This window comes from Neovison vison, chromosome 5, assembly GCF_020171115.1.
Source record: "Neovison vison isolate M4711 chromosome 5, ASM_NN_V1, whole genome shotgun sequence".
NCBI classification, from domain to species: domain Eukaryota; kingdom Metazoa; phylum Chordata; class Mammalia; order Carnivora; family Mustelidae; genus Neogale; species Neogale vison.
Genome location: NC_058095.1, coordinates 96,793,990 through 96,818,983, shown reverse-complemented (window position 1 = coordinate 96,818,983; position 24,994 = coordinate 96,793,990). Strand labels below are relative to the sequence as shown.

The 24,994-nt window shown below is 34.5% G+C and overlaps 1 protein-coding gene across 6 annotated transcripts in view; it reads right to left on the bottom strand.

The window, feature by feature from the left end:
- PDS5B (PDS5 cohesin associated factor B) overlaps nt 1–24,994 on the bottom strand; it is a 196,793-nt gene that overhangs the window by 29,657 nt on the left and 142,142 nt on the right. For all 6 annotated transcript variants that reach the window (XM_044249567.1, XM_044249569.1, XM_044249572.1 and 3 more), the window contains exons 21-24: nt 23,240–23,398; nt 10,576–10,644; nt 9,044–9,180; nt 1,062–1,185 (exon numbers count right to left, since the gene is read on the bottom strand). In XM_044249567.1, coding sequence (XP_044105502.1) covers nt 1,062–1,185; nt 9,044–9,180; nt 10,576–10,644; nt 23,240–23,398 — 489 coding nt within the window. The remainder of the gene's footprint in view (nt 1–1,061; nt 1,186–9,043; nt 9,181–10,575; nt 10,645–23,239; nt 23,399–24,994) is intronic.

Sequence of the window (24,994 nt, the reverse complement as noted above, 5' to 3'; positions counted from 1 at the left end):
TAAAATGACCAAATAATGAATTAAAAACTCACACTGAAATATATTTATTATTATGGAAGTCCTTTTTAATTTTCTCAATGATGCTAAAAACTTCCAAAGGGATACAATTCAAATATATTACTCTAAAAAGAAATCTGTAAGAAAGGAATATGAATCCATGCATATCACTGATCTGAAAATTTAACTGGCTTAAATTATAAGAAATGCTTCTGACCTAAAATTAATCTATACCATAGCTTTATAAATCTATACCATATCTTTATAGAACTTTTTTTTCTTCCATTTAAGAACTACATACATTCAAAGTCTCTTTATTAACAAATATTCTAAATCTGTGAATTTGCCTACTCACTAAAATTTATTTTCAGGGTTACTGGTGAGTAAATGAGTACAGCAACAAACATACTGAATCGTCTGACCAATATCCCGGCTGAAGCTGAACGAAGCAAAGTTTTGCCTATTATGTCAGCGCTCGTATTAGAAACAAGTGTCCTTTTGACAGTCTATTTAGTGCCACATTTTTTTGTGTTTTTGTGCATTTGTTGGTGATTTTGTTGTTTAAAAGACCTCCCAAGCATAGTGCTGTTCAGTGTTCCTAAAAGCAAGAAGGTTGTGATATGCCTTAGGAAGAAAATACGTTAGTAAAGCTTCATTCAGGCATGAAATACAGCTCTGTTGGTCAAGAGTTCAATGTTAATGACATGACTATAATATTAAATAATTTGTCTTTAAATTATATGCTGATAGACTGACAAAAATGTTGTGACCAGAGGCTAGGAGAAACCACCCCTGTATTTTCCTTATAAGCAATGGTTCAGTATTTGCTTATTCAGTGATTGGGGTGACTCTGTAGAAGAGAACTACTACAAACAACAAGAATCAAATGTACTATATTAGCAATCCAAAACTTAAACCACAGTTTTAGAACTCTGAAACATTACTCATGAATATACTTTCCAAAAGGAGACAATTCAAAACTTTTATCTCTACCATCATAGTGGATTTTTCCTTCCTAAAAGTCAAAGATATAAAGTCACATTCTATATGGCCATCCTCCTTACATTGATAGCTAATGCGCAGAGCTGATACTGTTCTAATGTGATGATTTCATGATAACAAGGTTCTTGTGCCAGTTTCACAATAGCACTCCCAGCAGCAAGTCTCAGACGTGACATATCTGGTTTACTAAAAAATAAGCAAGAAAGAAAGAAAGTTAGATTTCTAAATGTCTGCACAAAAACATTCCCATTTGCCAAAAAAAAAGGATCAAAGACAATTTAGTGAAAATGAATATCCTATTATGTTTACTTAACTTTGACAGATGGTGTCTAATACTACAAAACTCTTCTCTTGAACATAGTCTATACTAAAGTCATTTTATTTCTTCATCCTAAACAAAACAGCTTGTAGCCAAGCTTAGAACAAATCTATTTGTATGTTTAGTTACTGGGTCTAAAATCTTTCAGTATGGATTTTTTGGGATATGTGTTTACTTACAGATTAGGTACAAAAATGTCCTAACGTGTTAATCAAGTCAACTAAAACCAATGTTCTAAAAAAAGAAGAATGAAAGAAGGCATAGTGGAAAACATCACAAATTTTAGTTCAAATTCAACTTTCAAAATATTACCAAGAAGCTTCTTTTAAATTTAAAAAAACTTCTGCTTAATGGGACACACCTCCAAGATTAGTAAACTCTTAACTAATAAAAACATCTAAACAATCCTTCCTTATATAGTGATATATTAGACATATCCTGAAAAGGATGGAAAGTTTAACTTCTTAACTAGGACCCTCTATGTTCTTCCACAGTAAAAGATAAAATATTCATAAAATAATTATGTGTCTCCCATATATACAGCACTGAGAGTGACATAAAAGACACATTCTTGGTTTTCTACAGTCTAATGATCTAATTGGTTTAAGAATGCCCCCTATCTTTCTAAGGATTATGTAAAAATACTGACTGAATGCATGTCAACATTTATAAGGTTCTGAAGTTACATGTGCCAGAGGTGCTATTCGGTACATCCATAGCAGTATTCCAAGTAGCTATTACAAGGTAATTCACTTAACCATTATTAAAGGAAAATCTGTTTTTCTTACTGTAGTTTATTTTGTATAAAGATAAGTAATTAAATTAAATACTTTACAACTAAGTTTTTGAAGTCTAAGTTTTTATATAAAGACATGTTTTATTTAAAAGTGAACTGGGGGGAGGGGCAACACAACAGAGGAGCAGGAGACCTGAATTTCATCTGGTCCCAGGAATTAAGCTAGTTAGTTATCAAACCATTCTGAACACCTATGAACTCAACAGGTGATCAAAAAAAAAAAAAAGAATAGCAGCAATTCTATGAACAGAAAAGAAACAACTTTCTGGAAAGTAGGACATGCGGAGAAGTGAATCTGAGGTGATATTTGGGAAGAGAGACCAAAGAGAAAGGAGCCTCCCTCAACCAGCTACCAGCAAGTGGTAGAGCAACAGAGCACAAAATCAGAACTTTTAGAAGTCCCCTCTGCTGAGGAACATCACTCCAGCGGTAAACTAGGGGTTGGAACCCTTGCTGGGACAGTGTGATCTCAGGACGCTCAGGGTTACAGAAGACTGGGGGTGCCCGAGTGTGAAAGAGCTCCAAAGTATCAGAGCAGGGAAGCCAGCTGCAAAGATAGAGCCGAGGGGTGGGCTCTCAGCTCGAGGCTGCCATAAGCCATGATCCACATCACAATTGGGCCACTACTCTTTGAGCAGGGGCCCAAAAAGCCACAAATATGGGGATGCTCCCCTTCCTCCCCGCTGGAGAAGTGGCATGGGAGCACACCACAGGAATCTGCTAGGTTCAGAAACTCCAAATGGGGTCATATGCCAGAGACAGAAATGCTAGGTAACAGGCCAGGTGAGTATGGAGTGCGGCCAGAGACCAGGGAGACAGGAGTGACTGCTTTTTTCTAAAGCTGTACTGAGGAATGGGGACCTGAATTCCTGGCTCCTCCTGGGCCAGAGTCTAGGAGGCCACCATTTTCATTCTCCTCCTCCAAAGCTGTAGGGAAAGCTTTCAGAGAAAAGCTACCAAGAGCAAGCCAGAGCAGATTACTTAGCCTTGTCCCTGACAAGGGCAGTGCAGTTCCACCTCAGGCAAAGACATCTGAGAATCACTGCAACAGCTCCCACCCTTAGAAGTAAGAACTCCAGCCAAGACCAAGTATACCAACTTCAATGCTAGGAGAACACAGAATTCATGACCTCTCCCCATGATTCCTTAGTCTTTCAAAGTTAATTTTTTTAATTTTATTTTTTTTCTGTGTTTCTTTTTTTTTTTTTAATTTTTCTTCCTTCTTTTTCAACCAACATCTTATCTTCCCAATTCTCTACCAATTCCCTTTTTAAAAACTTTTTTAATTTTCATTTTTACACTCATATTCTATCCCTTCATTGTATTTAACCCTATTTTTTGTATACATATAAGTTTCTCTTTCTTTAGAATTTTGGTATACAGTTTCTTCTCTAGTGTATGGCTTGGTTCTATTGTCTTACCTGATCACATTCTCTATTTTTTTTTTCTTATTTCTTTTTCATTTTTTCTTTCTTCTTTCAACCAACTTATCAATTCGTTTTCTAAAAATCTTTTTTAACTTTCATTTTTACAATCATATTCCATCTCTTCATCGTATTTACCCATATTTTTGTACATATATAAGTTTTTCTTTAAAATTTTGGGAGACAGTTTCTTCTAACAGACCAAAATACACCCAAAATCTAGTGTGTGGCTCTGTTCTATTCACCAGCCCCAAAATATTCTTTTTTACTCTTTTCCCCCCAGTTTCAGGTCTCTTCTGATTTATTTAATATATATTTTTTCTGGGGTCGTTGTTACCCTTTGAACATTTTGTTCTCTCATTCATCAATTCTTCCCTGGACAAAACAAAACAGAAAAACTCACTTCAAAAAAAAAAAAGGAACAAGAGACACTACTGAGTGCCAGGGACGTAATCAACATAAACATTAGTAAGATGTCAGAACTAGAGTTTAGAATGACGATTATAAAGATAAGCCCAAGCTGGGCATGAGAAAAGCACAGAAAATACTAGAGATTTCTTCTTTCTGGAGAAATAAAATCTAACCAAGTCTAAATTAAAAAGACTATTAATGAGGCGCAATCAATGGAGGCTGTAACTGCTAGGATAAATTCTCTTCTGAGAGAATTAGTGATATAGAAGAACATATGATGGAGAATAAAGAAGCTGAGAAAAAGAGATAAAAAACTACTGGATCATGAAGGAAGAATATGAGAGACAAGTGATACCATAAGATGAAACAATATTAGAATAATTGGGATCCCAAAAGAAGAAAGAGAGAGGGGAAGGAGGTATATTGGAACAAATTACAGTGGAAAACTTCCCTAACTTGGGGAAGGAAACAGGCATCAAAATCCAGAAGGCACAGAAAACCCCTTCTCAAAATCAATAAAAATAGGTTAACACCCTGACATCTAATAGTAAAACTTACAAATCTCAGAGACAAAGAGAAAATCCTGAAAGCAGCTAAGACAAGAAGTCTGTAACCTACAACAATAGAAACATTAGACTGGCAGCAGACCTATCCACAGAGAGCTGGCAGGCCAGAAAGAACTGGGATGATATATTCAGGGTACTAAAGGAAAAACACATGCAGCCAAGAATACTACGTCCAGCTGGGCTGTCACTGAAAATAGAAGGAGAGATAAAAAGCTTCCAGGACAAACAAAAACTAAAAGAATCAGCAATCACCAAACCAGCCTACAACAAATACTGGAAGGGGTCCTCTAAGCAAAGAGAGCCAAAAAGTAACATAGATCAGGAAGGACCAGAGACAATATACAATAATAGTCTCTACATAGTGCATACATACATAGTGCAACACAATGGCACTAAAATCATATCTTTCAATAGTTACCCTGAATGTAGATGGGCTAAATGCCCCAATTAAAAGACACAGGGTATCAGATTGGATAAAAAACAAGGCCCATTATTACACTATTTCAAGAGATTCATTTGAGACCCAAAGACATCTCCAGACTTAAAGTGAGGGAGTGGAAAACCATTTACCATGCTAATGACATCAAAAGAAAGCTGGGGTGGCATTCCTTTTATCAGAAAAATTAGATTTTAAGCCAAAGACTAAATAAGAGATGAGGAAGGACACTATATATTTTAAAAGGATCTATCCAACAGAAGATCTAACAATTTTAAATATCTATGCCCATAACATGGAAGCAGCCAACTATATAAACCAATTAATAACATAATCAAAGAAACACACTGACAATAATGCAATAACAGCAGGGAACATTAACACCCCCCTCAATGAAATGGACAGATCATCTAAGCAAAAGATCAACAAGGAAATAAGGGCTTTAAATGACACACTGGACCAGACGAACATCACAGATATTCAGAACATTCCATCCCAAAGCAACTGAATACACATTCTTCTCTAGTGCACAAGGAACATTCTCCAGAATAGATCATATCCTAGGTCACGAATCAGGTCTCAACAGGTACCAAAAGATTGGGATCATTCCCTGCATATTTTCAGACCACAATGCTTTGAAACTAGAACTCAATCACAGAAGAAGCTGGAGGGACGCCTGGGTGGCTCAGTGGGTTAAGCCTCTGCCTTCAGCTCAGGTCATGATTTCAGGGTCCTGGGATCAAGTCCTGCATCAGGCTCTCTGCTCAGCGGGGAGCCTGCTCCCCCTGCCCCCGCCTCTCTGCCTACTTGTGATCACTCTCTGTAAAATAAATAAATTCTTAAAAAGAAGAAGAAGAAGAAGAAGCTGGGAAGAACTCAAATACATGGAGGCCAAAGAGCAACCAGGTTGACCTGGATGAATGGGTAAACCAGGAAATTAAAGAAAAATTTTAAAAATTCATGGAAACAAATAAAAATTGAAAACACATCTGTTCAAAATCTTTGGGAGCAGCAAAGGTGGTCCTGAGAGGAAAGTATATAGCAATACAAGCCTTTCTCAAGAAACAAAAAAGATGTCAAATACACAACCTAACCCTACACCTAAAGGACCTGGAGAAAGAACAGCAAAGAAAGCCTAAATCCAGCAGGAGAAGAGAAATAGTAAAGATCAGAGCAGAAATCAATGAAACAGAAACCAAAAGAACAGTAAAACAAATCAATGAAAGTAGGAGCTGGTTCTTTGAAAGAATTAATAAGATTGATAAACCCCTGGCCAGATTTAACAAATTAAGAGAAAGGACCCAAATTAAAATCATGAATGAAAGAGGAGAGATCACAACCACCACCAAAAAAATACAATTATAAGAACATATTATGAGCAACTATATGCCAACAAATTACACAATCTGGAAGAAATGGAAGCATTCCTAGATACATACAAACTACCAAAAGTGAACCAGGAAGAAAAAGAAAACCTGAACAGACCAATAACCAGCAAGGACAATGAAGCAGGAATCAAAAATCTCCCAACAAATAAGAGCCCGGGGCCAGATGGCTTCCCAGGGGAATTCTACTAAATATTTAAAGAATTAATATAGATTCTTCTGAAACTGTTACAAAAAATAGAAATAGAAGGAAACCTTCAAAATTCATTTTATGAGGCCAACATTACCTTGATCCCAAAACCAGACAAAGACCCCACCAAAAAGGAAAATTACAGACCAATATCCCTAATGAACCTGGATGCAAAAATTCTCACCAAAATACGAGCCAAAAGGTTCCAACAGTACGTTAAAAGGATTATTCACCATGAGCAACAGAGATTTATTGCTGGGCTGCAAGGTTGGTTCAACATCAACAAATCAATCAATGTGATACAATACATTAATAAAAGAGAGAACAAGAACCATATGATACACTCAACAGATGCAGAAAAAGCATTTGACAAAATACAGCATCCTTTCTTGATTAAAACTCTTCACAGTATAGGGATAGCGTGTATATACCTTAATATCAAAGCCATTCATGAAAAATCCACAGTGAATAGCATTCTCAATGGGGAAAAACTGAAAGCTCTTCCCCTAAGGTCAGGAACATGGCACAGCTGTCCACTATCACCACTGATATTCAACACAGTACTAGAAGTCCTAGCCTTAGCAATCAGACAACAATGAATTATTGGGATTTTTTCAAGATCAAAAGCTTTTGCATAGCAAAGGAAACAGTCAACAAATCCAAAAGACAGCCAACAGAATGGGAGAAGATATTTGCAAATGACATCAGATAAAGAGCTAGTATTTTAAGATCTATAAGAACTTATCAAACTCAACACCCAAAGAACAAATAATCCAATCAAGAAATAGGAAAACATGAACAGACATTTCTGCAAAGAAGACATCCAAATGGCCAATAGACACATGAAAAACTGCTCAACATTACTTGGCATCAGGGAAATACAAATCAAAACCTCAATGAGATAATGCCTCACACCAGTCAGAATGGCTAAAATTAACAAGTCAGGAAACAACAGATGTTGGCAAGGATGTGGAGAAAGGGAAACCCTCCTACACTATTGGTAGGAACGCAAGCTGGTGCTGTCACTTTGGAAAGCAGCATGGAGGTTCCTCAAAAAGTTGAAAATAGAGCTACCCTATGACCCAGCAACCACACTACTGGGTATTTACCCTAAAGATACAAAGGTAGCGATCCAAAGGGGCATGTGCCCCCAAGTGTTTAGAGCAGGAATATCCACATAGCTAAACTATGGAAAGAGCCCTGATGTCCATCGACAGATGAATGCAAAAAGAAGATGTGATACACACACACACACACACACACACACAGGAATATCATGCAGCCATCAAAAAATGAAACCTTGCCATTTGCAACAAGAAGGACAGAAATAGAGGGTATTATGCTGAAGCAAAATAAGTCAATCAGAGAAAGACAATTATCACATGATCTCACTTATAGGAGGAATATGAGAAATAAGGCAGAAGATCACAAAGAAAGAGAGGAAAAAAAATGAAACAAGACAAAACCAGAGAGGGAGACAAACCATAAGAGACTCAATCTCAGGAAAAAAAGAGAGGGTTGCTGAAGTGGAGGAGGGTGGGGAGGTGGGGTGGCCGGGTGATGGACACTAGAGCGTATGAGCTAGTGAATTGTGTAACACTGATGAATCACAGATCTGCACCCCTGAAACAAGTAATATAATACATTATGTTAATTAAAACATTAATTAATTAAAAATAAAAAATAAAAGTGAAGTAATATAATTCACATGTATTTGTAGAATTCAAATACACATTTGATTTCATTAAAGAATAACATGAATAAAAACAGGTGAGATTAGATCTAAATAAGCACATAAATAACGACTAATTTAATTATCATAAAAGCTAGACAAGATAAGTATAATCATTATCTCTATTTTATAAACAAAGAAACTGAGACATAAGGAGGTTAAAGTGATTTGCTGGTATATCGTAGTGTCAGGATTTGAATACAGGCTCCAGGGTCCATTTTTTCAATCACTATACTAAACTACATTTTTCAAGCAAAACAAAGCACATGTGTTTATATAATTTACATCTAGTACACATTTACATCTAGTACAAATTTTACATCTAGTACATTTGCATGTATTTATACTTCTGGAAATAGATTCAGTAAGTTGCCTTCTACCTAGTGTGTTCTTTTTCCTTCAGACATTAAGAAGAATGCAAAATATCAGTTACTGATAAATTACTAACCATTTTCCAATTAGATATTTAAAAAAGTAAATATCTATTGTTTAAAATATTTACAATATATAGCAATACTCTGCCTCTGATATATGACTGCCATTTTTAAATAACCACTGTACAAAAGCTTATTACAATAAAAATATATGCATACATACATAGAAATACTTTTTTTGTATTTTACATTTTATACTTTTTTAATTATGTAAATTAGCTGACATACAGCACATCATTAGTTTTCGATGTAGTGTTCGACTAATTACTTTCTTAAAAAGAAACTGCACCATTAGAAATTACACCAGACACTAAAATATTACGCAAGAACTCTGAAATAATAATTACATACCTAATTTTTCCCTGTTCTGTCAAGTCTCCATCACTATGCAATATTGTAGTTAGCAATCTTAAGGTAGATGTTCCTGATTTACTGTGATTATTTTTCATTCCAAGAAGCCATCGAACCATCATTTTAATAGCCTGAATCTATTTAAAAGACAAATTGACAAATATAACATTACTACATTTTAAAGAAATTCTGTATCCACCTTAAATAAAATGAAATGGTTTTAACGGATGCTTTTTAAGAAAAGTAAAGGAAAAAAGAGTCATTCTTTTCTTTATATATCAAGATAAATGAATGTCTTAAAGATGTTTTACCCTCCCACCCAGGCAATTGACAAATGATTTAACTAAAGACTGGTTCTTTTTGACTTTTTAATGTTTCCCCATCATAAATTCTGTTCTTTAGAACCCAAAGTAAAATGTTAACTTCCCTAGTCAGAAAACTTAACTTCCCAACTGCAAATTATATTCCATTTTTGTGCTACATTTTATAATTATGAAGTACTTAAAATTAAGTACTTTAAACCCTGTTATTGCCTCTAATGTTTCTAATAACTCTTTTTGATGGGGTGCATATTACCTCTTTTTCACCTATTATCTTAGCTTTCATCAGATCTATGTCTTAGCAGCTAAGTGGATCTTGAACAGTGGCATGTGGCAGACACTCTTCAGATCCCTTTTCTGGGCCATTTATTAAGCATAAGCTTAACTGCAGGAAGCCTGCCTTCTAATCCAGAGTTGCTTGACCTACACAAAACTGCTGCTTGACACCAATGCTGAGAAAACAGGTTTATACTGGAACTCAGAAGTATCAAGCATCATTCCATCAGCTACTCTATAGGTCTGCAGAAACAGTATTAGCATCTGAAACTGGAATAACATAACAAAGTAGTGCTTAATATAAAATATAAACCAGTACATGCATATATACATGACTTGATTTATAAGAAACAAGGAAGAGAAAAACAGTATTTAATACATTTGTTCCCGGCCTACACACCTTGGACAGTGGATTGAGATGAGGTCTACATGACAGACTATAGATCATTTTAGTAAATCAATACTCTCTACACTAGTGATAAGCAGTTTTTACCTATTACTTCTAATTCAAGGACTAACAGGTTGAACTTTTTAAAAAATCAAAATAAAAGTTTTATCAAATCCCACGGAAAAGATAGTCTTAAAACCTGGATGATCATTTTTACTTAACAGGAGAATGTACACAAGAGAACAGGCAATATCTTTCACCCTTAAAAGGTTGATAATTAAGAACCAGCAACTGGGGGCAGTTTCAAGCACTTTTTTTTTTCCCCCAAATCAGTTTATGTGCAGCTGCCCATAGGGCCTCAGGTTTCTCATTATTGCCTCACACTCTCAGAACACTTGGGATGATGTCATACAATAAATATAAAAACTTGGGTGATTTTAATAGCCATATCTTTACAACAGGAATACAAATTTTAACACTTTAACAATAATACAATCTGGTGGATATATTGATGTATTAAAATAAATAGATCTATGCATATCACTCACTTTGACCATTGTCTCAGGAGAAACTTCTTCATCTGGAACCCAAAGTTTAGTTGTCTTTTTTCCTGGGAGCTAAACAAAAATGAAGGACTTTAAAAAATATATTAGAATTTTCATGTTTAATTAATATTTAGTGAGTGAATGAAATCTTTACCTTCTACAGTGACAGTCATTACAGATAACTAAAATACCTCATCTATTTTACAAAAAGGTTGAAAGATTTATCTTCACTAGTACCCACATAAAGCACTTACACATCCATCTGCAGCTGGTTCTTTCCAGGTATGAGGTAGGACCGACTTTATCTTACATATACTTCCTTACTTAGCCTTTGAGACTAATGATTCAATTATTTAAGGTGGCTGGCAAGGAGCAACAAAAAAATCAATACAGCAAAAAAGTGTAGTTCTTAAACAAGGGAAAGGGTATTTACAAAAAATCCTGAGCAGAAGAAAAATTAGAAAGGTTTGGAGTTGACTGTAAGAAAACAAGATGCATTAGTATCTTTGTACCTAAATCCCACCAAAATGGCAACACACACACACAAACACACACACACAGCAGGGCTGGAAAACAAAAAGTGTGAAAAAGAAGGCCAGAACCTTTAGAATAATTTTAAAAATGCAAAATATACAGTAAAAATATTAACAAGGCTAGATTCACATCTCCATAAAAAGCAGAGAATGGAAACATTTTCCAAAACAGTTAGATTTTTTTTTTTTTTCCACAATCACAGCATAATCCTGAGGTGATAGAGTGCAGGTATTTCAAGATGTGCACTTGCAGTGACAGCCAGGAAATTAAAGCAAGGTAACAAAAGAGCCTAGCTCAATCTTGGAACACTGAAGATCTAGTGTACCGCCAGCTGACAGGAGTGACTTCCAAAAGCAGCCTGGGAAGCAAATCAAATAGTAGCTCAGGTAACCCTCTGGCAACAGTATAGGTAGCCCCAACATCCAGAAGGCAAACTCATCAAACACATACAGTTTAGGATGCATTTCCATTGAGAAGTGCCTTTGAAGTAAAAAGTGTAAATAATGAAAAAACAATCACATTAGAAACGTTCTGATGAAGTTTCTGAACTAAGAATATTAAAAAGATCCTCAAAAATTCTATGGGGGAACCTTCCAAATAAGAAGCAAGAATCAGATCAACTTCAGATTTCTCAGCTACAAGACACGATGCCAAAAAACAATAATCTGGATTTTCTGCGGCCAAGTACCCTGAAACACAGGATTCTAGTACTCAAGAACAAGGGAAAAAAATATCTTTAGCAAGCTAGGACAGAGAAAAAGTTTCCAAATTATAAGCCATTTTGAAAGAATTATTCAAAGATATACTCCACTAAAATATTTAATTTGTAAGAAAAAATTCAAATAGCATATATTATTACAAAATAGAAAGTTATTATAAATAAAATCAACAGACTATCAGATGGTTTAAAGATAATAATATAAAACCAAAACAGATGCAACAAAACCAATGACAGAGAAAATCTAAAAATAATGGGATGAAACAATATACTAGTCAAGATAATAAAAAACATGAAATGGGCTATGGATTTAATTGGGATACTGGTTTAAACAGGATATTGAAGTATTTTTTTAAATCTTATTCAACAGTAAGCTATAAAATTAATGAACATTTGGACAACCAGCAGAATAGTACCAAAATAAATCAAAACAAAAGTGACTTCAAAAAAATAAAAGAGTAGAGATTGAAAACTTTACCACCACATAAGATTTGAATATATCACTTTAAAAAAAATACTGGTAGATGAAGTTGAAATGAAAAATGATAAGCAAAGGAAGCACATATAGAAATATAAGGAAATTAATATGTAGATAAAAGATTCTAGGATTAGAAAATAATCAAAACTGGAATTCTTTAAAAAAAAGAAAAGATTTATTTTGGAGTGAGAGAGAGAGCACGCATGCATGCTGGTGTGGGAGGCACGGGGAGAGGGAGATGGAGAGAGAATCTCAAGCAGACTGACGCCCTGAGCACAGCCTGATGTGGGGTTCAATCCCACAATCTTGAGATCGTGACCTGAGCAGAAACCAAGAGTTGGAAACTCAACCAACTCCATCACCTTGTTTTGAAAGATGAAAACTATAAAATAATTCTCCAAATCAACCACAAACATAAAATGCAATTAAAAAAAATTAAAGTACCTAACAAAGTTGTACAAGAAAAAATTTTTTAATTTTCTTTACAAAGAAAATTGCAAAACTTTAATGAAAGACATCTTGTAGATGAGCAAACAAAGCAATGGTAAAGAATAGATGCTATACACCCTATGACAGGTAACAATAAGAGGATTGAAAGAAAGAAAGGTTATTCAAGAACTTTTGATGGGCAATTTGGTGGTCCTATGGAAGTAAAAAGAAATGAAATCCTTAAGACACAGCACACAAACAAACAAATCAATTCCAGATGGATTAAATTTTTTAAGTGTGAAAAGAAAATCTCAAGACTTTCAGACCATATGGGAGACTATTTTTATGACACTAGAGTAGGGAAGGAGTTCTTAAGGATGTAAAAAGCACTAACTACAGAAGAATGATAAATTTAGCTATATTAAAATTAATAATTTTTGTTCAAAGGACACCATAATGAAAAGGACACACCATAAATGAGAGTTTATGCATTTGTATGTAGATATTGCAACATATACCTGAAAAAGTATTAATGTGTATAAAGATTACCTATGAGAAAAAGACAAAAAACCTGGGGAAAAAAGGCAAAAGACCTCAAAAGAAATTTCAGAAAGAGGCAACAAGAATGGTGATGAGACATAAAAACTTAATTAGTAACCAGGGAGATGCAAATTAAGACCATAATGAGACACTATTTTCCAACTTTTAGATGGGAAAAAATTAAAAGATCTGACATTAATGGGGACAATATACTGCTAATAAAAAAATAAGTTTTAACAATGATTTTGAAAAGTAATTTGGGAATAAAATGAAAAGTTAAATGTGTGTACACACTGTTACACATCATTTTCACTTGTATAAATATAACCTAGAGAAATTCTTGCTCATATGCATCATGCAGCCTCTCTAAGAACATTCACAGGAACACTGCTCCAAAGAGTAAGGAAATGGAAATATTTCAAATGTGCACTAAGAGAATAAATATAAGAAATTTCACAGTGTTAATATAATACACAGTAATGAATCACGGACAGCTAGATGCAGTAACAAGGGAAGGTTATTCAAAGAAACAAACATGTAATGATAAAGGCAAGTCAGCCAAGAATATATATGGTATAACTCATAAACCTCAAGAATAAGCAAAACTAAGCCAAGTATGTTATTCAGAGACATATATGTGCCAAAGTGGTGTTTTGTTCTTGTTAGGGAAGAGTAAACCCCAATTCAACACAGCAGTGACCTGGGGCAGAGAAGAAACAAAAAGAAAATTCTAGAGAGTAATAAACCAGGAACTAACAGTACACAAATGTTCACTGTATTATTATAAAACAATTACACAAATGTTAAATATATATTCCCTTGTACATATCAAATATAACATTAAAATAAGACAAATTAATGGGTTAATAGAGGTGCAAGTTCTGTTCTGACAAGAGCCGATTAGGTTTTTTTTTGAACCTACCTTCCATGGAATAAATGGAAAGGCTGGATAAAAGATCTTTTTAAAAATCAGTCTGAAGGTGATAAAAGAGCTACCAAAGCAGTGAGAATTTGCCGGGCAAAGTTTCAAAAGGGGGATGAAATCAAGATTTGAGTCTGGCCCTAGGACTGCTTTTCTCATACAAATGATAACTGATTCTGAAAGTGAAAGAGACTTAACAGGTTGAACAACATCTGCATCACTGTCACAGAGCAGGAAGGAAAAAAATTGGAAATCTGGGTCCAATAAAGAACAGAGTCCCTGTTAAATACCTCAGAGTTCTGGGTGGCTCCCTAACAGATATACCCTACACATAAAGGTAACCAGAAAAAGAATTAGCCTGTCAAAAACTGAAGCCCAGTTTCCAGTTAGTGCACTCTTGCCTGGACCAAACTGATCTGACAATAGCTCAACTACCTGACAGAAGGGAAGTTAAGTCACCTCCAGAAGAATTATAAAATCATTCACAGTATCTGAATATTTTTCACAGGCAAAGTCTACCATGCAATCAAAGTAACATGCATATAAGAAAAGATGTGACCAAAAAATAAGAGGGAAAAAAACAGACAAGACAAAGAGCCACAGGAGGTCTAGAAAGTAAGGCTGATATAAACTTCAACATAATTAAAGAAGTTCAACAATTCAATGACAAGACAGAGAATTTTGGCAGGGAATTAAAAGCTATATTAAAAACTACAAAGAAATTATACATTGAAATATAAAATAAGTGCAATTAAGAATTCAGTGCATGGGTTTAACATAGGATTAGACAAATCTGTAGAGTGAATTAGTAAATTCAAATGCAGGTCAGAAGAAAACAAAATGATGCATGAATAGGGGGGAAAGTACATAAAGGTGTCAAACAGCTGGATCACAGCAAAAGAAATGGTATGTTTTTAAGTGTATAGTTAGAATTGCAGTAAGAGAGGAAAGAGAATATGATACAAAAATTATTCAGAACTTTTACAAGACTTCAAAGCTGTACATTCAAGAAGAGCTACAAGCCCCAAGTAGGATAAATACAAAGAAAAGCACACCCAGACACATCATCGTGAAACTGGGACCAATGCAAAACAGAAAAGATTAAAAGCATTCAAAGCAAAAGGAAAACCTTCAAAGGAACTTAGACTGTCAGACAATGTCAAGAGAAAAGGTAAGGAAATGGAAGATAATGGTACAATATTTTTAAATTACTGAGGGAGGAAATATACCAGGCTAGAATTCTAAACCTGAAGAAAATATCCTTTAAAAAATGAAGGCAAAAACAAGACATTTTTCAGGCAAATAAAAACCGAGAGACTGCATCAGCATTAATCCACACTAAAAGAAATACTTCTTTTAATTCTTCAAGTATAAAGAAAATCATCACATAGACAAAAAGGAATGAAAAAATAAGAGAAATGGAAAAGATGTTGGTAAGTCTAAATAAATATTAACTGTAGAAAATATAATAGTGATGGTCCTGTGTGAACAAAAGCACAAAAAGCATCAGGAAATAAAGGGAATTAAAGTATGCTCAGGTTCCTAAAATACTGAACCTGCTGTCCTGAAAGTTTAAAACAGACTAATCGATACTGGCCTTCAGAACTCAAGGGAGAATGCTGTATCCTCTAGGACAACTACTAAAAGAATAGGAAAATGTAAAAACCAAGTCACTAACGGGGGAAATGGAATAAAAGTAATCAAAAACAAGGAAAGAGGGGAGCCTGGGTGGCTCAGTGGGTTAAGCCTCTGCCTTTGGCTCAGGTCATGATCTTGGGATCTTGGGATCAAGCCCTGCATCTGGCTCTCTGCTCAGCCTCTGCCTGCCTCTCCGCCTACTTGTGATCTTTCTCTGTCAAATAAATAAAATCTTAAAAGAAAAAAAAAAAAAAACAAGGAAAGAAAGAAAGAATAAAATGCATACAGAACTGACAGAACAAACTGAAAATAAAAACCAGATAGTGAATTAACTAAAATCACTATTTACATTACATGTACACAGACTATTATAAATAAAAGACAAAGTTGAAAGAATGTATGCCAGAACTATGTTGAGTGCAGTGTAATATATATGCCATTTAGATGAAGTTTTCAAGTCCTCTATTGGATACTATTAGTCCATCCACCCCTCTAAGACTGAGAAGAAGACAAAAATGTCCACTATCACCACTTCTATTGTTTTGAAGGTCCTGGCCAAAGCATGAGAAAGAAAAAAAAAATAAAAAGCACTACGAGTGGAAAAAAAAAAAAAAGCTGTCTTTATGAACAAATGACTGTGAAAAAAAGAGAAAATCCCCCAAATGCAGAAACTAACTAGTAGAAATTAAAAACTGCCTTTAACAAGATTCTAGGATAAAAGTCAATATAAAAATGAAATGACTTCATATCTACATGCCAACAAAATACAGTTAGAGATAATAAGTATTAAAAATCTTATTATTTATAATAGCATCGAGCAACATAATATACCTAGGAACATATTTAAGAAAGCTAAGACATCTACACAGAAACTTAGGAACATTACCCAGGGAAATCAAAGACTAAGACATACACAATCTTCAAGAAACAGCTCAGGATTGTAATACCATGTTCACAGAGTGAAAGGCAGTATTATAATGATGATTTATAATTCATTATAAATAATGAATAAACATATATATTATATAAATATAAATTTATATAAAAATATATAAATATATTTACATCTAAAAATATATAATTTATAATTGTGATAATTAAATTATATAATGATTTATAATTCATCACCAGCCCTATCAAAATTCCAGCCAGGTATGTATAGTATGTTGGCTTAGAGTGGTACAGGGAGAAGTGACAAGCTGATTCTAAAATGCAGACAGGGGATGCCTGGGTGGCTCAGTCTGTTAAGCGGCTGCCTTTGGCTCAGGTCATGATCCCAGCATCTTGGGATCGAGTCCCAAATTGGGCTCCTTGCTCTGAGGGTAGCCAGCTTCTCCCTCTGCCTCTGCTTGCCACTCTGCTTGCCTGTACTCCCTCTCTCTGACAAATAAATAAATAAAAATCTAAAATGCAGACAGAAACAAAACAAAATAAAGCAACTTAGATAGAAATGCAAAAAGCTAACAATAGCCAAAATAATCCTGAAAAAGATGATGATGACGAAGCAGCAGTGATAGCAGTAACAGCAGCAGTTGTCACTGAAGGCATCTATAATGCTTAAGCTATGAGCTATCAAAGCCTGTCAAAGAACTCTTGAGAAAGAACAATAAAGCCGGACATATCAGATTCCCAGATTTTAAACTATACTCCAAAACTAAAGTTATCAAAAAAGTATGGTACTGGCATGAAAACAGACACAGAGATCAACAGGATAGAACAGGGAGCTCATAGATAAACCCATGTACATGTGGCCAATTCATTATGACACAGGAGGCAAGAATATACATTGGGGAAAGGACAACCTCTTCAATAAAGAGTATTGGGAAAACTGGACAGCTACATGCAAAAAGAATGAAACTGGACCACAATCTTACACCACACACAAAAACAAATTCAAAAGGGGAAAAAAGATTTGGATATAAGACCTGAAATCATAAAACTTCTAGAAAACACAAGTCTTTGACATCAGTCTTAGCAATGTTTTTGGAAAGGTCTCTCCAGGCAAGGGCAACCAACACTAAAATAAACAAATGGACTATTATCAAACAAAAAATCTTTTCCACAGCAAAGGAATCAACAAAAAGAAAAGGCAACATACTGAATGGAAGAAGATATTTGCAAATCATACCTCAGATAAGGGGTTAATATCCAAAATATATAAAGAATTTACACAACTTGATAGCAAAAAACACAACTCTAATTAAATAATGGGCAGAGGGGGTGGCCTGGGTGCCTCAGTCAGTTAAGTGTCTGCCTTGGCTTCAGGTCATGATCCCAGAGTCCCAGGACAGAATCCCCCATTGGGCTCTCTGCTCAGTGGGGGGTCTGCTTCTCCCTCTGACCCTTCCCCCTCTTGCACTTTGCTTCTCCCTCTGACCCTTCCCCCTCTTGCACTTTCTCTCTCACTCTCACTCAAATAAATAAAATCTTGTTTAAAAAATGTTTTAAAAAATAAATAATGGGCAGAGGACTTGAATAAACAAATTTTCCAAAGAAGACATACAGATGGCCTACAGGCACATGAGAAGACATACAGATGGCCTACAGGCACATGAGAAGATGTTCAACATCACTAATCGTCAATGAAATGCAAATCAAAACCACAATGAGCTATAACCTCACACCTATCAGACTGACCAGTATCAAAGATACAAGGAATAGACTGGTAGGTGCCAGAGGCAGGGGAAGGTGGGCAAGATGGCTGAATAGGGTCAAAGGTACAAAATTCCAGTCATAAAATAAAGTCATGGAATGTAATGTATAGCAGGGTGACTACAGTCATTGTGTACTGGTAAGTTGCCAAGAGAGTAAATCCTTAAATTAGATTTTCCACAGGAAAAAAAAAAATTTGTAACTGTGTGGGGATGGATAGTTATTGTGGTGATCGCTTCACAATATATAAAATAGTGAATCACTATATTATACACATCAAATTAATATAATGTTATGGCTCAGTCAGTCAGGCATCTGCCTTCAGCTTGGGTGGTGATCCCAGGATCCTAGGATTGAGTCCCACATGGGGCTCCTTGCTCTGTGGGGAGCCTGCTTCCCCCTCTGCCTACCGTTTCCCCCTGCTTGTGCACTCTCTCTCTCTCTCTCTGCGACAAGTAAATGAATATTTTTTTTAAATGTTGTATGTCAAGTACATCTCAATAAAAAAGATTAAAAGACAACTTAAAAGACAACCTACAGAATGGAAGAAAATATATGCAAACCATGTATCTGACAAGAGACTCGTATCCAGATTATATAAAGAACTATTATCATTCAACAAAAATACAACCGTAAAAAATGAGCAAAGACTTGTGCAGTCTTTGCTCCAAAAAGATATAAAAATGGCTAATAAGTACATCAAAAGATGCTCAGCATCATTAGAGAAAAGCAAATCAAAACCACAACGAGATATCATTTCATGCTTGCTAGAACTATAGCTTATAATCAAATAGCTCGTTAGAACTAGAGCTATAATCAAATTAACAGAAAATAAATTGGCGAGGATGAGGAGAAATTAGAACTTTCACACACTGCTGGTAGGAAGGTAAAATGGTAAAGCCTCTGTGGAACAATTTGTCAGTTCCTCAAAAAGTTAAACATAGAATTACCATATAATCCAGCAAAGATATATACCTAGGATTATACCTAAAGAACTAAACACAGGTATTCAAACAAATACTCAAACACAAAATTCATAGCAGCACTTTTCACAATATTCATAAGGTGGAAACAACCCAAATGTCGATCAATGAATGAATGGATAAACAAATTGTGATAAATATGTACAATAGAATATTATTCAGCCAAAAAATGGAATGAAATACTGATACAGGGTACAATGTGGAAACCTCAAAAATATTATGTAAGTGACAGAAGAGTGACACAGAAAGTCATACAATGGAATTGCATGATTCCATTTATAAGAAATATTCAGAATAGTTAAATCCATTAAGACAGACAGGAGATTGGTGGCTGCCCAACCTGGGGGAAATGAGGTATAACTGCTTAGTGAAAATGATCTGAAACTAGATAGAGGTGTTGGTCACAAAAACTGTGAATGTACTAAAATGTGACTCAACTGTATACTTTAAAATGATTAATTTTATGTTATGTGAATTTCACCTCAATTTTTTAAAAAATTGCAGGAGGGAAGACAGTCTTTTCAATAAATGGTGGGGTCAGATGGAAATAAAATAATGAATCCTGACATTTACCACATACCACATACAAAAATCAATCCTAAATAGATTATATAGCTAAATGTGAAAGTAAATAAACAAAGCTTCTAGAGCAACACTGTCTAACAGAACCTCAAGATGGTAGAAATGTTCTGCGCTGTCCAACACTAGCAATATGTGGCTAGTGAGCACTTGAAATGTGTGAATACATTTCCAGTTATATTTAATTCAAATTTAAATAGCTACATGTGGTAAGAGGCTTGTGTATTACCATACTTCTAGAAAATAATATAGGGACTACTTTCACAACCTTGGGGTAGGTAAAAAAGACAAGGTTCGGACTAACTAAAAAGAAAATAATGGGCTTTGTTAAAACTAAGAATTTCCCTTTTTAATTTTTTTAAAAGATTTTATTTATTTGAGAGAGAGTGCAAAGCAGGGAGTGGGAGGGGCAGAGGGAGAGGGAAAAGCAGGCTCCCTGTTGAGGAGGGAGCCCAATACAGAACTCGATCCCAGGATCCTGAGATCATGATCTGAGCTGAAGGCAGATCACTTAACTGACTGAGCCACCCAGGAGCCCAAATTAAGAACTTCTGTTCATCAAAAAACACCATTAAAAGAGTGAGAAAGCAAATTACAAAGTGGGAAAAGGTATGCTAAACATACTGCCAACAGGATACATAAGGGACTATTATGAGGAATAAAAGAGAGACTGACAATTTAAAAGAAAAATGTGGAAGAGGCTTGAGCAGACAGTTAACAAAAGAGGACAGCCAAAATATCATTACATATATGAGAAAGTGCCTAAGGGCATACTATTCATTACACATTCACATAATAGCTAAAAAGTTAAAGACTGGCATATCTAGTACACTCAAGGGAATGGTACAACTAGAACTCTCATTCAGCACATATAAGAATGTTAACTGGTCTAATCACTTTGAAAAATAATTTGGCAAGAAAAGAAAAGAAAAAAGGGAGGAAGGGAGGGAGAAGAAAAGAAAGAAAAACAACTTGTCAAAATTTACTAAACTCATACAGGAGTGCCTGGGTGGCTTAATCATTTGAGTGTCTGACTCTTGGTATTGACTCAGGTCATGATCTCATGGTTGTGAGATCGAGCCCTTCTCGATCTCGAGATTGAGGCTTCTCAATCAGCAGGGAGTCAGCTTGAGATTCTCACCATTTCCTTCCCTAACTCATGCCTGGTGTACACCCTCTCTCTCTAAAATAAATAAATAAATCTTTAAAAGAAAAATAAAACAACTTAACATACTCTAAGATACAACAATTACACGACAACAGAAATGTATATATTAACACACAAAATGATACATAAGAGTATTTGTTAACAATAGCAGGCATTTAACATTGGAAATAACCTAAATGTCTAGCAACAGAACAGATTCATGGTATATATATGAACAATGGAATACTATACAGAACAAAAGTATAGCAGCCACTACTGCTATACACAACAGGATGGATTTACCTCACAATGAAGAATAAATTGGGAATAAATAAATAAATATATAAAAGAAATATCAGATATTATATATTTATATCATATATTAAATATATATTTATATTATAAATATTTATTATATTCATCAAATATAATAATATATATATTTATTTATCATATATTTATCATAAATAAATTTATAATATGTGATATAGTTATAAATAAATTTACATATTTATAACTATATTTATCATATATAAAGCATATAAATAAATATACATTTATATAAATATACATATTTTATATACATGAATATGTATATTTATATATAAATATATAAATATAAATAAATATATAAATATAAATAAATAAACATAAAATATTAAAAAATAAATAAAAATGGAAGAATGGAAGGGATAATAACAAGAGAAAGACACAGGGGCTTTGGGGGCTGGTAATCTGACCAACTGTCAGTTGGTCAAAAATCTTAACTGTGGTAAGTCAATGAACCATAGCCTTAAAACGTGTGTATTTTTCTGATATATTTTATCTCAACAAAATTTTTTCATTAAAGAAAACAAAACACAGTAAAGATCCAGAAAATTTTAAATACATGATTAGCATTCATGACCTAAAGAATATGAAATACTGTACTTAGGGGAAGAAAAGTGAGAGACACAGCTAAAGAACATAGCCACAGCCACGGATGAAGGTAATTAACACAGGAACTACATATCTTAAATTACAGGGCCCTAGTCAACTAATGTTAAACCGCCACAAATCATCAGAAATCTAATACATACAATTATCTCAACTATTATCCCCATAAACTATTTTCCATAACAAATCTGTTTAAAAGTATTAATAGTATTAAAATAAACTAATATAAGAACGACAGATATGAAACATGTAGTAATACAGATATATACATGTAGTAATACAGATATATACTGCAAGAATTATAACTGTATTTTAGGAGGAGAAACTTTATCTTATACTTCTTTTTTTTTTTTTTCCAATTTATTTATTTTCAGAAAAACAGTATTCATTATTTTTTCACCACACCCAGTGCTTCATGCAAGCCGTGCCCTCTATAATACCCACCACTGGTACCCCAACCTCCCACCTCTTATACTTCTTTTAATTCTCCAAAGAACTCAGTATAGTGCTAGCACACTATAGACAAAAAACTGATAGTTATATATGTGTCTGCACATGCACATTTATGTGTGTGGGTTTGTGTGAATACACATAAATACGCACACACATATATACAACCCCACGTGACTGTAAGGCGTCAGTTCTCCCACATCCAAACAAGCAATGCCTCAAAGACAAATGAAGACAGACAAAATCACTATTTCTTTCCTAATGTTTTCTCCCAATCTCTTCTAATTCTCTCCTATATGAAGGGAAAGAAACAACTATTGTCATGACAACCATACTGTGAACTAGCTTGTCAGTCTTCATGTTTTTAAAAACAGATATCATTATAAAAGTTAACCTACTGTAAAGATGAAAAAGAACCAAATGATACTTTGTATTTACCAAGGAATGCACTGCAGGTTACATGCCTATGCTCAACTATAGAGATGTTTCAATGTTGTTTTAGTTCTAATGGAGGTAACAGCATGTTACAAAAAGATAGGAAAACCTAAAAGAAGGCAGGTAAATGGAAATGTTATTTCCATTATTTCACTTCTCTCTTTGTTGAATAAAAGTTTTAGAAGATAACACTGTGAAGAACACAAGTCTAAATAATATCAATTACCCGATCATTCATGAGAAGATCTTTCACAATGAAAGTAGCTACCAAGGACTTCAAAGGAGCAGCAAATTGATCAGGTGCAAGGAGAGCAATATGCCCAATAGTAACCAACGGTGTTATGAGATGTTCCAGGTTGCTTGGATCTAGGCTCTTATGCAGAGGCTGGAAATGAGAAAAGGAAAAGAAGAAGAAAACACATTCAACTCTATGAATATGCAAATAAACCATTCACGTATTTCAAGTTCAAATATTTTAAAAAATTACAAAAGTTTCAAGACCTATACATGGTGTAAGTAGTAGCTTAAGCTTACATTTAAACTCCTATAGGTTATTTATGTTTAAAAGGCATCACATTTAAATATTGTCAGTTTTTGCCCAAGTCATATCTTAGCAGTAGATAAAAAAAAAAAACTTCAGCATGGAGAACCATGTATATTTTATGACTACATACATGAACATGGGAAACTGCTAAGGCTCACCAATATCCACTTTTGTTCTACTTCCTGGGCAAAAGGACGCCTATACATACACACAGCATCCTCTGCAGCTAGATGAGAATATGTGAATAAGCTCTGGTTAACAGACTGTCAATACAACAGACTGTCAGTGCGTGCCTGCACTGAGGCAAGTATGAGAAGTGTATCGTCTCTGTATTCTCTCTCTTTACTCACTGGCAGGCTTAATACCAAAGGATCCAGTGGGACTTAAAGAGAAGCCAATTGTCAAAAAAAGTCTATGTGCCTAAACCACTGATTAGAATGCAATCCAAACACCCAAGGGACTTTTTTCAGGAGCCAGAAATAAGCTTTTTTTATACAGAGTCACATGCATTCTTGTGGATTTTTGTAGCATCAAATATTAAGTACCATAACTAACACAATTTTTTTTCACAATTTTTATTTTTCTGATAGAAAACCCTATCATTAATACACATTTTGCCATGACAAAAGAATGAGACTCTTCACATACCCATATAGAATAATATCTAAAATGAAATATTAAATTTTTAAAATAGAGAAGTCAGAAGAGTGACTATAGTATATTATCACTGGCATAAGCACAGAGGGAAGGGGACAAAATGTAAGAGTGTGAGTGTGTGTGTGTGTGTGTGTGTGCGCACACACATACATATGTGTATTATATTACTTATATGTGAATAAATACTGTCCAGAAAAAGTACATTAGAAACTGGTTAACAGATTACCTTTGGGAATGTGAACTGGGTGGCTAGGGATACAGGGCTGAGGTGGAGGAGAAAACTTACTATTTTACTATTTGGATTTATTTTTTTTATGTGTTTTCATTTGGGAGCAAGTAAATATATTATCAAAAATTTTAGTGACACTTTTAATAGAGTCGATGCTGTCCTCCCATACCAAACACCAAGAATTCTAGGCTTGAAAAACAATACTAAATTGTTCTTCCCCAACATCTTAGGGTAATGTGAGGCTTTATTTAGTCAAAAGCATATTTAAATGAGTTTGCTTCTTGCTATTCTTGATGACTTCCCTCAATATTCCATGGTACACCTAAATGCCAGCTTGTTTAGATTTTGAATAAAAATATGACCATGTAGTTTTTTTCAATAGTGAGTGTGATAATTTTACATAATAAGGTAATAAAGTCATTTCTGGAAAAGCAGTATTAATAGTCAGACCCTGGATTAATAGTAATCTCATCAAGGCCAGACAGATCCATAAAATCTTTTCTCAGAAAGCTAGCAAACCTATATATTATAGCAAAGGGTTACAGATTAGG